Source organism: Carcharodon carcharias, chromosome 26, assembly GCF_017639515.1.
Source record: "Carcharodon carcharias isolate sCarCar2 chromosome 26, sCarCar2.pri, whole genome shotgun sequence".
Classification (NCBI taxonomy): Eukaryota; Metazoa; Chordata; class Chondrichthyes; order Lamniformes; family Lamnidae; genus Carcharodon; species Carcharodon carcharias.
The window spans coordinates 34,395,394-34,408,632 of NC_054492.1; the positions used below are offsets into that span (position 1 = coordinate 34,395,394).

Genomic DNA, 13,239 nt, shown 5'->3' on the forward strand with positions numbered 1-13,239 from the left:
AAGTTTAGGTAAAAATTGAAGCTAGTGAGTGAGGAAGGCATCACAGTCAAGCCCAATCTGGCCCTCATCCAACAAATACACGTGGATATGACTATGCATCTTACCATTCTACTGGGCCAAAAGTTGTGGTCTAGAACATTTTCTGATCAGGACATCATCAATCATCATCAATTCAACATTGAGCTGATTATTTATTGTAATCAACTCCAGTCACTGGACTCCTCAGCAAGGAAACCATGGGTCACAATAACCCTGGCCTTCTCCCCTCCCTACCTCCCAGAAGAGGACTTTGTGCCAAGCCACTTGCCATCGGTCCTGGGCAGCAGTTGCCATACCATAAAGTTTTAACACTGGGCAGCCATTACCTGCCCTTTTCTTCAGGAGGTAGCATACTAATAAAACCGACTCCTCAATGCCCAAACTAACACATGAAGAGTGGGTACTTGGGCATAATGTCCAACGCCTGTAAAATTGTACCCTCCCCATGTGACAGCACCTACAGGAAGGAAGAGAGAGGGGTGTCTCTGTGTGTATGTGTGTGCATGTGTGTGTGCATGTGCATGCATATGTGTGTGTGCATATGCTTGTGCATGTACGTATGTGTGTGCGTGTGCGTGTGTGTGTGTGCATTTGCGTGTGTAAGTGTGTGTGTGTGCATGTGCATGCATATGTGTGTGTGCATATGCTTGTGCATGTGTGTGCATGTGCGTGTGTGTGTGTGCATGTGTGCATGTATGTGTGTGTGTGTGTGTGTGTGTCAGAGTGGGGGTAGGTTAGGTAAAAATGCTTTTTGATGCTTTTTGACAAGATTAACTGATATATAATAATCTTTAGGCTGCGGGACTTGGAAAATGAGTTGGTCTTCATAGAAAGGGAGCGAGATGTGGCCAGAAGGGAGCAGAATGCAGCCTTACAGGAGAGAGAATCACTACTGAGGCAGAACAAGGAGCTTATGAAAACATTAAGACATTTGCGCCAAACCCTGGAACAACAAGAAAACAAACGATACGGAGCAGGCCAGACCAGTCAGGCGCTGCTCTACATGGCACCCACCAGAAACAAATGGAATTAATTACCTACGGTCCCTGCAGAACTTGATATTCCATTTTTTTTCTTTTATATTTTAAATGAAACTAGTGTTCTGGCATGAGATTCTCTTCTACTTGAAAGAGACAGCTCACTTCCCTTTGGTTTGTATGCAATCTCCACTGTGTTTTGTACCTTGTCCTAAGTACTTCCAACATATTTCTTGGTTTGATGGTTCTCCTCTAATGTACAATAATTAAAAGCTCACTTTGCTAACCTTCTGAAATGACTTGGCTTGAATTATATCCTAATATATATCATCTTCCATGTTGTTGCTTCTGATGAGTAGGAGTGTGATGGACTAAGACCTCATCCTGTATAATGTTTTTTGATAAAATATATAGAGACATGCGCATTGTTATCTCTAAAAACTTCAAACTGGACAAGGGCTTAAAATGGTTGAATTGACCTGTCTGTGACCCTTGAACAAAAGGAGCTACCTGGCAGTATCAGGGAAACCCGAACTTCATTATCTCTGAAGGGCTACTAATGATGCATTGTGGGCTGCACGGACCAAATCCAAAGAGAGCTATACAAAGGCCATCTGCATTTCATAACCTAGGCTGGCCAACAGGAGTCTGTTCATCTGCTAAGACAAAGGGCCCAGCAACCTTCCTTTCAATACTTAATAGTTGAGTCATTCCACAATCTTGGGGAGCCATACGAGGGATACGCATCCCTTGTCAAAGCCAGAAAGGAGAGATGAGAGTTATATGGCATGGATCTCTAGTTTGTGGAACCAGTAATATTGCTTTGCTGTACTGCAAAGTCAGTCTGCCATTTTACCGTCTAATTAGCAGCATCACAGAGAAGGAGCTCTGGCCCAGATCAGACACCTAGCCCCATCCACACTGCTTCTACTGGAAAGCCTGCATCATCACCTACAAGACTGAATGATCTCTGCATGCCTATCTCATCATGTGAACATCAACACCACCAGAAAAGTGAATTATCCAGCATTGGTTTTTAACCCACTGGCCTACGTGAAGGAATGCCTCATTGGGCTTTGATTCTGTACTCTGGAACCTACGTGATACAATATTTATTTTCTCTGTGGTCTCTGCATTGTAAATCTTCCTTTCTCTATCCTTGTTTTACTGTATGAATGCAAAGGAGGCAACATTGCACCCTTCCCCCTGCGCATTGATGTGTGCAAATAAACTAATCTTTTGAGTTCAACCTGTGGGACTCTTAATAGAAATTGGATCAAACCAAAACCAAGGGGTTGGGAAGTATGTCACTGCTTATAAAGGAAGCAAATCAAAATACACCTTTCTGTTTTTGGATGGGTGACGAGAGGAGAAATTAGTGCTATTTAAATTAACTCCCTCCTCTTCGTAACAAGGAATGAACGCTACAGTGTTTTGTCTGATATTTCATAGGTGTGATGCTTACGGGAACTGTGCAGTTTGTGCAAGGTTCTTTACACATTATATAAATACTGGCAGGAATGGGAAATGAAGAAGTCAGTAGGACTAGCCAGTAAAATAATATAGAATAACAGCAAGGGTTGAAACAAATGCGCTTCTTTCTTGGTTATTTTGATATGAAAAAACTATGGATGATGCACCATTATGGCAAGGATTTGATTTTGGAGTAGACTGACAGATTAAACCCTCCTCTTACAGCGGGTTGTACAATTTCATGGAATCATAGAATAATAGAAAGGTTACAGCACAGAGGAGGCCATTTGGCCCGTCATGTCGATGTTGGCTCTCAGAAGGGCCAATTCACTTAGTGCCACTCCTCTGCCTTCTCCTCTTAGCTCTGCATATTCAGATAATATTCTTTTCAGATAATGATCCAATTCCCTCTTGAATAACTCGATTAAACCTGCTTCCACCACACTCTCTGGCAGTGCATTCTAGATCCTAATCACGCACTGAGTGGAAAAGTTTTTCCTCATGTTAACATTGCTTCTTTTCTAATTAACTTAAACCTATGCTTTCTGGTTCTTGATCCTTCCATCAATGGGAACAGTTTCTCCCTATCTACTCTGTCCAGACCCCTCAAGGTTTTGAATACCTCTATCAAATCTCTTCTCAACCTTCTCTTCTCCAAGGCAAACAAACTCAACCTCTCCAATATATCTAAGTTACTGAAGTTCTTCATCTCTAGAACCATTCTCATGGATCCTTTCTTTGCCCTCTCTAATGCCTTCACATCCTTCCTAAAGCGTGGTGCCCAGAAATGGACACAATATTCTAGTTGAAGCTGCACCTATGTTGTATACAATTTAACATAACTCTCTTGCTTTTGTATTCTGTTCCTCTACTGGTAAAGCCTAAGATGCCATATGTTTTATCAACTACCCCCTCAACCTGTCCTGCCACCTTCAATGATTTGTGCACATATACACTTAGGTCCTTCTGCTCCTGCACCCATTTAGAATTGCACCCTTTATTCTATATTGTCACTATACATTCTTTCTACCAAAATTAATCACTTCACACTTCTCTGCATTAAATTGCATCTGACACTTGTCTGCCCATTCCACCAACTTATCTATGTTGTTTTAATGCTTTACACTATCCTACTCACAGTTCACAATACTTTCAAATTTTGTATTGTCCACAAATTTTGAAACTGTGTCCTGTACACCAAGGTCTTAGTCATTAATATATCAGGAAGAGCAGGGAGCCTAACATCAACTCTTGGAGAGCTCCATTTTAAACCCTCCACCAGTCCAAAAAAAAAAGCCATTAACTACTACTCTCTATTTCCTGTCACTCAGCCATCTATGTTGTTACTATCCCTTTTATTCCACGAGCTCTAACTTTGCTCACAAGTCTGTTGTGCAGCACTTTATCAAATGCTTTTTTCCATGTACATCACACCAACAGCATTACCCTCATTAACCCTCTCTGTTACCTCATCAAAAAACTGAAGCAAGTTAGTTAAACACAAGTTGCCTTCAACAAATCCATGCTGGCTTTCCTTAATTAACCCACATTTGTCCAACTAACTATTCATTTTGTTCTGAATTATTGCCCAGGATTTTACAGCCCCGCTGTGGCATGTCTTCCCCTAGTGGATGCAGTAAGGCATTTAAATCTCTATTTAGTTGGGCAGAACATTAATATCCCGCTGGGTGGGAGGGGCTGTAGAATCCTGGCCATTGTTTCTAGGAGCTTCCTCCCCACCCCCCTCCCCCTTTCCCCATCCCCCTTCCCCTCCTCCCCCTCCCCTGCCCCCTCCCTCCCCTCCCCCTCCCCTCCACTCCCCCCTCCCTCACCTCCACTCCCCTCCCCCACTCCCCCCACTCCCCCCACTGCCCCTTCCCCACTCCCCCCTCCCCTTCCCCACTCCCCCTCCCCTCCCCCACTCCCCCCACCCATCCCTCCCCACAACCCCCCCTCCTCCCCCCCACCCCCCTCCTCCCCCCCACACCCCTCTCTTCACCCCCACCCCCCTCCTCCCCCACCATTTCCTCCCCCCTCTTCCCCCCATCCCCCATCCCTTCCTCCCCCCACCCCCTCACCCCCTCATCCCCCCCAGCCCCCCCACCCCCTCCTCCCCCCACCCCCCCATCCCCCTGCCTCCCCCACCCCGCCCCCCAACACCCCCACCACCCCCCCAACCCCCCTCCCACCACCCCCCCAACCCCCCTCCCCCTCCCCATCCCCCCCACCCCCGACCCCTCCCCCTCCCCCTGCCCCTCCCCCCCACCCCCTCCCCCCCCCCCCGCCCCTCCCCCACTAAAGTTAAACTGACTGGCCTGTAGTTGCTGAGCTTATCTCTGCACCTTTTTTTGAACAAGGATGTGACATAGGTCAGTTTCTTGTGGCCTTGGGTTCATAACACAAAACTGCTCCAAGCTCAACATTAAACTTCTAAACTGTGGCACACAAACTGTGGGATGATTGATATAAGATATTGAGAAGTATCATACTGGACCTGGTCTTCTGAGGTTGTAATAAATTGTTAAGTTTGACCAGCAGGAGCTTTTTCTACATCTAATATGTACTGTACCTTACCTGGGAGTTTTTTATTCTACATCCAACCATGCCTGTGCCTTACCTGGATGTGCCTGATACTCACAAGGGATGTCTGGGATGGAGAATTGTTCTATTCCCAATAATAACCTCCCAAGTGAACACCAAAATAACATTTTTCTTTTTAAGTGATGTAACACTTCTGTTGGGCTGGAATCTGACAGATGTCATTCAATATTGATTAATTTAGTATTATGCACATGGGCAAGCAATAGCAAGCAGGGTTGTATGCTCAAAGCTACTGAGTGGAACAAAAACATGGAAGTTATAATACATGAATATCTGAAGATGCCTGAGGACATTGCTAAGGCATATAGGCCTAGAAATTGCTCAGTGGACATCTTAGGCCCCACAGTGGCTAGCAGGTAGCACACACTACTGGCCAGGAGCACACAAATCACCACTGCAACATTGGTTAAAGTCAATGTGAGATGTTCTTCCTGCATGCTTGAAACAAGCGATTTTGAACACCTCTATCAAATCTGCTCTTCATTTTCTCTTCTCTAAGGAGAAAAACTCCACCTTCTCCAGTCCATCCACAAAATGAAGGGTGGGGTTAGGGTTGCCAGCTCTGAATAAGTGTATTCTTGGAGGTTTCATCACATGACTTGCCCCCATGCTCTTGCCATTAGTCGGGCAACACACCCGTCCTTGTGATGCACCATCTTCCTACACCAATTGGAAAGCAAAAAGACTCATTATCCGATTGGATGATGCTTGTCTGTCAGCCAATCAGCCTTTTTGCCCCCCATTTTCAATGTTTTGATATCTGGGAAAGAGAAATGTTCAAAGAAAATGACTGAAACAATGTTTTTTTAATGTCCCGATGATTTTTCTTCAGGGTTGCACATAGCAGTGTCCCGCAGATTGATCTTCAATTCCGAAAGACTCCAGGCCAACACTGGTGGGCTGGAAACCCTGGGAGGGGTTGGGAGAATCTCACTGTGCAGTGGGTATGGAATGACAGCAGAAATTGTGGTGATAGCAAAACCCATAATAACTTTGAATAAAGGGAGCGAGTGCGCACTTGATAGATAAAGATGTCTTAAAGGGTTTGGGAAAAGATATGGTGGCCTCCTGTGCTGTAAAATTCCAAGATCCTAGCTAGCTCTGATGAGGGGTTTCCATTCAACATACATTTCAACAAGCTATGCTTGACACTGCTACACTGAACTTTTGTTTTAAAAAATCGTGTCAAATTAAAAATGAGTTATTCTTTACACTGATACATTTGACATTGGTTTTTTTAAAAATAATTGTGCTAAATTAAAAATAAATAAGTTATCCTTTAGGCAGCTACATTTAACTTTGGTTTAAGGAGAGTCAAGCTAAAAATTCGACCGCGGCAGGACTCGAACCTGCAATCTTCTGATCCGAAGTCAGACGCCTTATCCATTAGGCCACGCGGCCGACAGATAGACTAGTGGCAGCAACATATAAAAGCATTAAAAGCGCGGACTGGCCCCGCCTTTGCCTCCCCTTCCAGCTAGATTGTGTAATTGTGATGAATCAATTACACGGACCCGAAATTCGGGTGGGGGCATCGGTCCGTGGAGGACGAGGATCTTTTTCCCCTTTAAAATTATAGGGACAATATTTAACATTTTAATGTTTATGTGGTGCCGCCAGTTTCAACGGTCACCCCATTTAAAATAATTTAAAATTATTGTCATATAAAAGCCAGGCGGCAGCTGATTTCTCGCGACATTGCCCCCTGGAGGCACCTGTGTTCAGTACACGTCTGCCCTCTACAGGCAGCATTCCTCCACCTACAGCGCCGCCTGGAGGATCCTTCTTTCATTGCACACGGTCTGCCCGCAAGAGAGGCACAGTGGCAGCAGTATGTGCCATCTATACAAGAGGCACTGTAGTAACTCGGTAAGACGGCAGCTTCCAAACCTGCAGCCTCTATCACCTAAAAGTAAAAGGGCAGTGGATGCATGGGAACACCACCACCTGCAAGGTCCCCCCTGCCCCCGCCCCCAAGTAACGCATCAGCTTGACATGGAAGTATTGCTTTCCTTCACTGTTGCTGGGTCAAAACCCTGTGGGTGCATGTGATTCGAGAAGATTGCTCACCACCACCGTGTCAGGGCAACTAGATTGGACAATAAATGTTGGCCTTGCCCAGTGACGCTCACGTCTCAAGCACAGATAAAAGCAACCTAAAGGCAGATAGTGTTTGCTTTAACTTGCTGTCCACATTCATTGTGCTGCCTGAAATTATGGTTGACCATAGAAACCAGGAAGACTACAGATTCCATTCCAAGTCTTTGTTGGGATGCGGATCTCAGCCAATGAGTGGTATAGTGTACCAGTTTGGCCCCAGTGTCAGTAGGTTAGAGAGGGGGCAATCAGTGGGTGTTTCTGCACCTGTTGCAAAATGCATATGAGGACATCAAGGAAAACAAGGATCTAGTATTATATTAAGCAACCTTAGCAAAACTGATGTCGGTGGGAGGTTGCAGGGGTCGGGGTGGGGAGATGGTATGGTGGAAATGGAAAACTTTTCATGGGCTGAAGTGATAACTGACACAAAGTAAGATGGTTGTGGGCTGACAATTGGAAAATAACATTTATGTTACATAGACATCATATAACAAGCACTTTGAACAATAGAAAGCCTGGTCACTTCCCTTTGACTGTCAGCGGCACTGCTATCTGTGAGTTGATGACCATCAACATCTTGAAGGTCACCACTTACCAGAGGCTGAACTGAACTAGCCATATCAACATCGTAATTATAAGAGCAGGGAAGAGGCTGGGTATCTGTGCTGTGGCTCACCGTCTGACTCCCAATGCCTCTCCACCATCTGCAAGCAAGTCAGGAGCATGATGCAATACTCACCAGTCACCTGGGTAGGTGCAGCCGCTGCAACTAAATTCAAAACCATCCAGAACATAGCAGTTCATTTGATCAGTGTCCTTGTCACTGGATTCATTATCCAATGAATTTGGTGGTTTATAGCTACAGTTTATATGATCTATAGGATGCAATGCTGCAATTTATTAAGGTTACATCGGCAGCCCTTCCCAACATCACTGGGTCAATATCCTAGAATTCTGTACTGTGAATTGAAATTTACAGAGCATGGATGATGGGAGACAAACAAATTGAGCACAGAATAGTTCAATCTGCTGGTAATAAACACATGATTGATGGTTTCAGGGGCAGATAAGTTGAGGTATGTATGGTGGTTAATGCTATTGCACATGTAGAAAAAGGCAGTCTTTATGCTGGATAGAATATGGGTATAGCACTCATTTCAGGTTTAAATTTGCAAACAGTTTGGATCAGCTTAACTCAATGGCTGAGGAAGAAGCTGCAATGAATGGTGAGAGAGGTTGTGCTGAGATGGGAGGCGGTTTGCAAAGATATTCTGAAGGAGTCAGTTTTGGGTCCACCAAAATTGTATTCCCTGTAATGGAGAAGGTTAAAGAGTGATTTGATGAAATTAAGTATTCAAAATATTAAGAGGAAGAGATAAGGTGGAGAAAAAATTCAAAGGCTTCAAAATGGAGGCACCCTCTCTCCAACTTTTTGAAATTTCAATTAAAAAAGATTGGGTTTTGTAGCCAGGCCAGAACTGTGGTGCCCTAACAGGGTGGCCTGTGGCTTCTCCTGCTCCCAGGCAGACAGGGAGGGAGAGCATCTAGCTTTTCCTGGAGCACTCGTCCCTAGGTTGGCTGCTTGGAAGATGCATCCAGGCATCTAAACTGGCCCCTGCCGCCTATGGGAACCTGGAGCAAGACTGGAAAATCGCAGTTGGCCTCATTTATTTGGTGTTAAATGTCCCTTAACAAGTAGTGTCAGCTACACACCACATGCAGGCAGATAGCCCTGCTGCTCCCCCATCACCACAGACATGACTAGGGGCAGGATGGAGCTGGGGAATGGGCTTGCTGGCTGGCAATGCTGATTTTAGCCAAAATCCTACCAGTCTAATTCGATTTAGAAGTTTCTATTATTTAAAGAAATAATTTGCATTTATATAGCACCTTTCCCAATAAAGTACTTTTGAAGTGCTGTCACTGTTGGGAATTAGATTTTTTGTTTCCTCTCGTTTCTCGTGGTGACACTCCCAGTGACACCGTTACAGACCAAATTTATTTTTGCAAAAATATACTTTATTGGTAAAATATCTAAAGGAACATTACAAAACATTTCAATTTATCATAACAGGAAAGTGCAATGATATTCAAATTATCTACATAGGTCATGTTGCACTCTGAGGTGTTTCAACACAATTGCATTTAGCTTATACTACATATCAAGAACATGCTTACAGTCCAAGGGATTCTATACAGTTACCAGCCCCGCAAGTGCACTATAGCTGAAAGGCCTTACACACTGGCCTTTCCCCATTGTGCCTTTACAGCTCCTGCCCCAAGCATTAGTGCATCCCTCAGCATGTAGCCCTGGACCTTGGAACATGCCAGTCTGCAACACTCTTTCGTGGACAATCCTTTGCACTGTGCTGGGCAGACCAAAGAGCGTCTTTCACGGAGCTGATGATCCTCCAGCTGCAGGTGATGTTTGTCTTGGTGTGTGTCCCTGGGAACAGCCCATAGATCATAGAGTCCTGGGTCAAGAATCTGCTCGGGATGAACCTCGACAAAAACCACGGCACCTCTTTCTGGACCTTCTTTGCAAAGGCACATTCTGCAAGGAGGCTCACCGCTGCCTTCACAAGGGCAATTAGGGATGGGCAATAAATGCTGACATAGCCAGCGACGCCCACACCCCGTTAAAGAAATAACTACAACTGACCCATCAGCCTGTTTTGTTTTTAATCTTTACAGGAGCAGGCACTCCTGCTTTGTATTTCCATAATGCTCTTGCTAACCTGTGACTGTTTGAATTGTGTTCTTCACAGTCCCGTAGATGGCAGTGTGGCGAGAGGCTTGCAACACTTTACCCCTGACCATCATTTCCTTTCCTTCTTTGCATTAGGGGCAGAATCCAGTGTTACAATTGTGCATGTGTTCAGGTGGCTGCAGTTTGCTTACGAGACAGGTGTGTGTATCATTCATTGTTCCTGTGAGACTATGGTCAGCGGACCCAAGAGAAAAAGTCAGGAATCGGAGTCAGGCTGATTGCCAACCCGCCGAAAGGAAGCTTTTATTCTACAGGGTGACATACACCAAAATAAACGAGTTTAAACCAAAACCGAATGAGTATCGCAGTTGCGTAACGTTTGCAACGAATGCAATAAAAATAACGTGATTTATAGTGAATTGAATGCGCTTTTTTTTTTCAAATTAATCACTGAATTCCCAACTTTTATTTCAGGGACTGGCTAACGTAGTGACCCCCTTCCCCAGCTACCAATTGAGCTGCACAGGATTCAGGTAGGTACGTTTCCCTCCCGAGTGGACGGGGGATTTCGCTTGAGGTCGGTTAGAATGCGGGCCGGGCTTTACTTTGCACAGGAAAGGCAAATTCAGGCGCTTCTCTCAGGGCTGGGTGCAGCATCATTGCCAAGGATAAAACCAGATGTGGGAGGATTATGGGCAGAGGGGGGGTTAGGAGTGAGGGGGTTTGGGATTGGGTTGCAGGGTGCCAGGAACAAAGGTGGAAAGGGCAGCCAAGATTAAAGAGGGGCAAAATGAGTGGTCAGAACTTGGGGTGTACTAATATTTTTGTTCCTAATTAAAATTATTTTCAAACCCCAATAACTACTCATCCCTTATGCGAAGCTTCAAGAGAAATGGGAAAATGGCTTCTATTTTGGCAGAAAATAGATTTTTGTTGTCTAGTTTAATGTTTTGCATGTTTTAGGACAGTTCAAAATAAGGACTGACTAATTCAAAACTTGGCTGGGAATACTAAATAAACTGAGGAATTAATGACATTTGGGATATATGAGATTGATCAGAGTTTGATAAAACTTCTTCAATACGGTATTCATCTTTGAAACCTGCCACGTCTGAGTGCAACGGAATGAATCACTGCTGGGCCCACAGCTTATATTTATTTTTGACCCTGTCTCCTTGCATCATACATCATCCCCAGTTCTGAGATATGCAGAAGATAAGCTCCTAGTGTTCTGTGGCTGCTTGAGGGCAACCCAGATTGAGTCATCCTTCCTTACGCTGGGGAAGCTGCCCAATGTTTTGTGTTCCACCAGTACCTGAGGGGAATTTGCTTAGCGGCGAAAGGCGTTGCGTATCCCTCCTGTACTATACGAGGGGTAGCAGCTGATCAGTGAAGTTTAGATTGTGATCATTAAGTGAGCTGTCAGGTCGGTAGAGTGCCATTATTAATTTATAATAGTTACTTTTAATTTGAATATTGCTGAAAAGAGAAACATGTTGCTCAAGCTTTTTGTCTTGCATTCATAAGGACAATTGCAAGAATGCCAAATTTCAAACACACAGCAATTTATACTAAGAGGAGAAAAGGGTGCAGATTGGTTGGTAAGTCTCCTGTTAGATGTGATTCCATGATTGAACAATCCTGAATTGTGCTGATAGCTGCATGAACAACTCATTTAAGATAATCAGCCAAGCTCATACACTCGTTTACGTTTGCTAGAAATTGCATACATTGATACGCAGGGACCTATTCTCTGCAAACAAAAGGGATATGTTCAAGCATTCCACTTTTAAAAATTACCTGGGAGCTGGGGATCTTATAGTAAAACATGTGTAGAGTAAAACCTGTTCACCTTGAGCCCTTTCCCAATGTCTCAGTCAATCAGAGTTGACTTGCTGACCAACCAGCACCCTTGTATTCAGTAGTATAAATTGATGGTATTCTTGCAGTTGTATTGATGACTGCAAGACAACATGCCTCTGTTTTCAGCATAATTTTTAATTATACCATTGCTTTTCCATTTAACAGCAACTGGGGGAAAGATGCATAAAGATTATTCCAACTACAGGCCTTCAAACTGCCTGTGTGGCAAGAAGACAAAGCAATTTGATTATTTTCAGGTTTTATTTTGCTTTTTTTCCATTTCATTTGAGAATGGAATGGAATTTAAGAAGGAAATAGACAGATTTCTGGATTCTAAAGGTGTCAAGGGGTATGGGGAGAGCCCAGGAGTACTGTGTTGGCATAGAGTATCAGCCATGATCATGTCGAATGGCGAAGCAGGTTCGGAGGGCTGATTGAATACTCCTGTTGCTATTTTCTATGTTTCTATGTTTCTGTGATGTGTAGAGTAAAACCTGTTCACCTTGAGCCCTTTCCCAATTTTTGCACTGTAGGAATGATGAGAGAGGATTAGAATGAACCATCTGTTATTGAAGAGGACATCACTGACAGTGTTACTCCCAAAATGGAGAGTCACCATATCAAGATGGGCCAACACCTCTACTGTACATGGCAACCCAAAGGAGTGTGCCGATCACAAAAAACCCCAGATCCGTGTGAATCCATTAAATATCCAGATGCTGTCCTTTGGTCTCCATCAACAGATCTTTGGAGATATCCAGGCTGAGTACTCGGAGGAGGGAATCCAGAAGAGCATTGAGCACCTGAAATCTCATGACCTCTGGGACAAGGAAACCTCCATACTGCCCGATGTGGAACTGCAGCTGCCCAAAATGTATGGCAGTAACATTGATGAACATTTTCGTATCCTTGCTCAGAAGCAAAGCCTCCCTTATTTGGAGGCAGCCAATGAGCTCCTGCAGTGTGACCTCCCTGAGATGCCCTCAGAATGGACCTGGGCAGCTGGCTGGACAAAGTATGATCTTGGTGGACAAACAAAGCCTGTGAGTTTTCCTGATGACAAAGCACTGGTTTTTGATGTGGAGGTGTGCACGTCTGAAGGCCAATGTCCAACGTTAGCAGTAGCTGTCTCTCCAAGTGCCTGGTAAGAACTTAGACGTAAATGAGCGAGAGTTGAATTTTATGCTCTCTGGTCAGAAATGAAACCTTTTTCTACTTTGTAGTAGCTCTTGGTAAGCACATCACTAGTTAGATACAGAGTAAAGGTCTCTAACCTCCATCTCATGATCTCTTGCAGTTTCATTGCCAACTTATTGCTAATTAGAGGACTTTATTTAAACAGTGGGCTGATTAGGAATTACATTGAGACTAACCAAGTCATTTCACATAGGATCCTTACAATCAATAAATAAGACTTTCATTCTTATCAAAACAAAAACAAAAATACCTGGAAAAACTCAGCAAGTCTGCAGCATC

General features: G+C 44.2%; 1 protein-coding gene and 1 non-coding gene across 7 annotated transcripts in view; one reads left to right on the forward strand and one right to left on the reverse strand.

The window, feature by feature from the left end:
• Nucleotides 1-6,418: 6,418 nt before the first annotated feature.
• On the reverse strand, nt 6,419-6,491 carry trnar-ucg. Its single transcript has one exon. It is a non-coding gene; the product is annotated as a tRNA-Arg (tRNA).
• A 3,476-nt stretch (nt 6,492-9,967) lies between these two features.
• The window catches only part of polg (polymerase (DNA directed), gamma), a 50,704-nt gene continuing 47,432 nt past the window's right edge, over nt 9,968-13,239 (forward strand). Inside the window, exons 1-3 of one of the 6 annotated variants that reach the window (XM_041174711.1) lie at nt 9,968-10,098; nt 10,375-10,437; nt 12,297-12,907. In XM_041174711.1, the coding sequence (XP_041030645.1) occupies nt 12,318-12,907 (590 nt within the window). In that variant the 5' untranslated portion in view covers nt 9,968-10,098; nt 10,375-10,437; nt 12,297-12,317. Of the gene's footprint in view, nt 10,099-10,248; nt 10,268-10,374; nt 10,438-10,458; nt 10,478-12,296; nt 12,908-13,239 lie in introns of those variants that run through there. The other 5 variants (XM_041174706.1, XM_041174707.1, XM_041174709.1 and 2 more) reach the window with 5 other exon arrangements.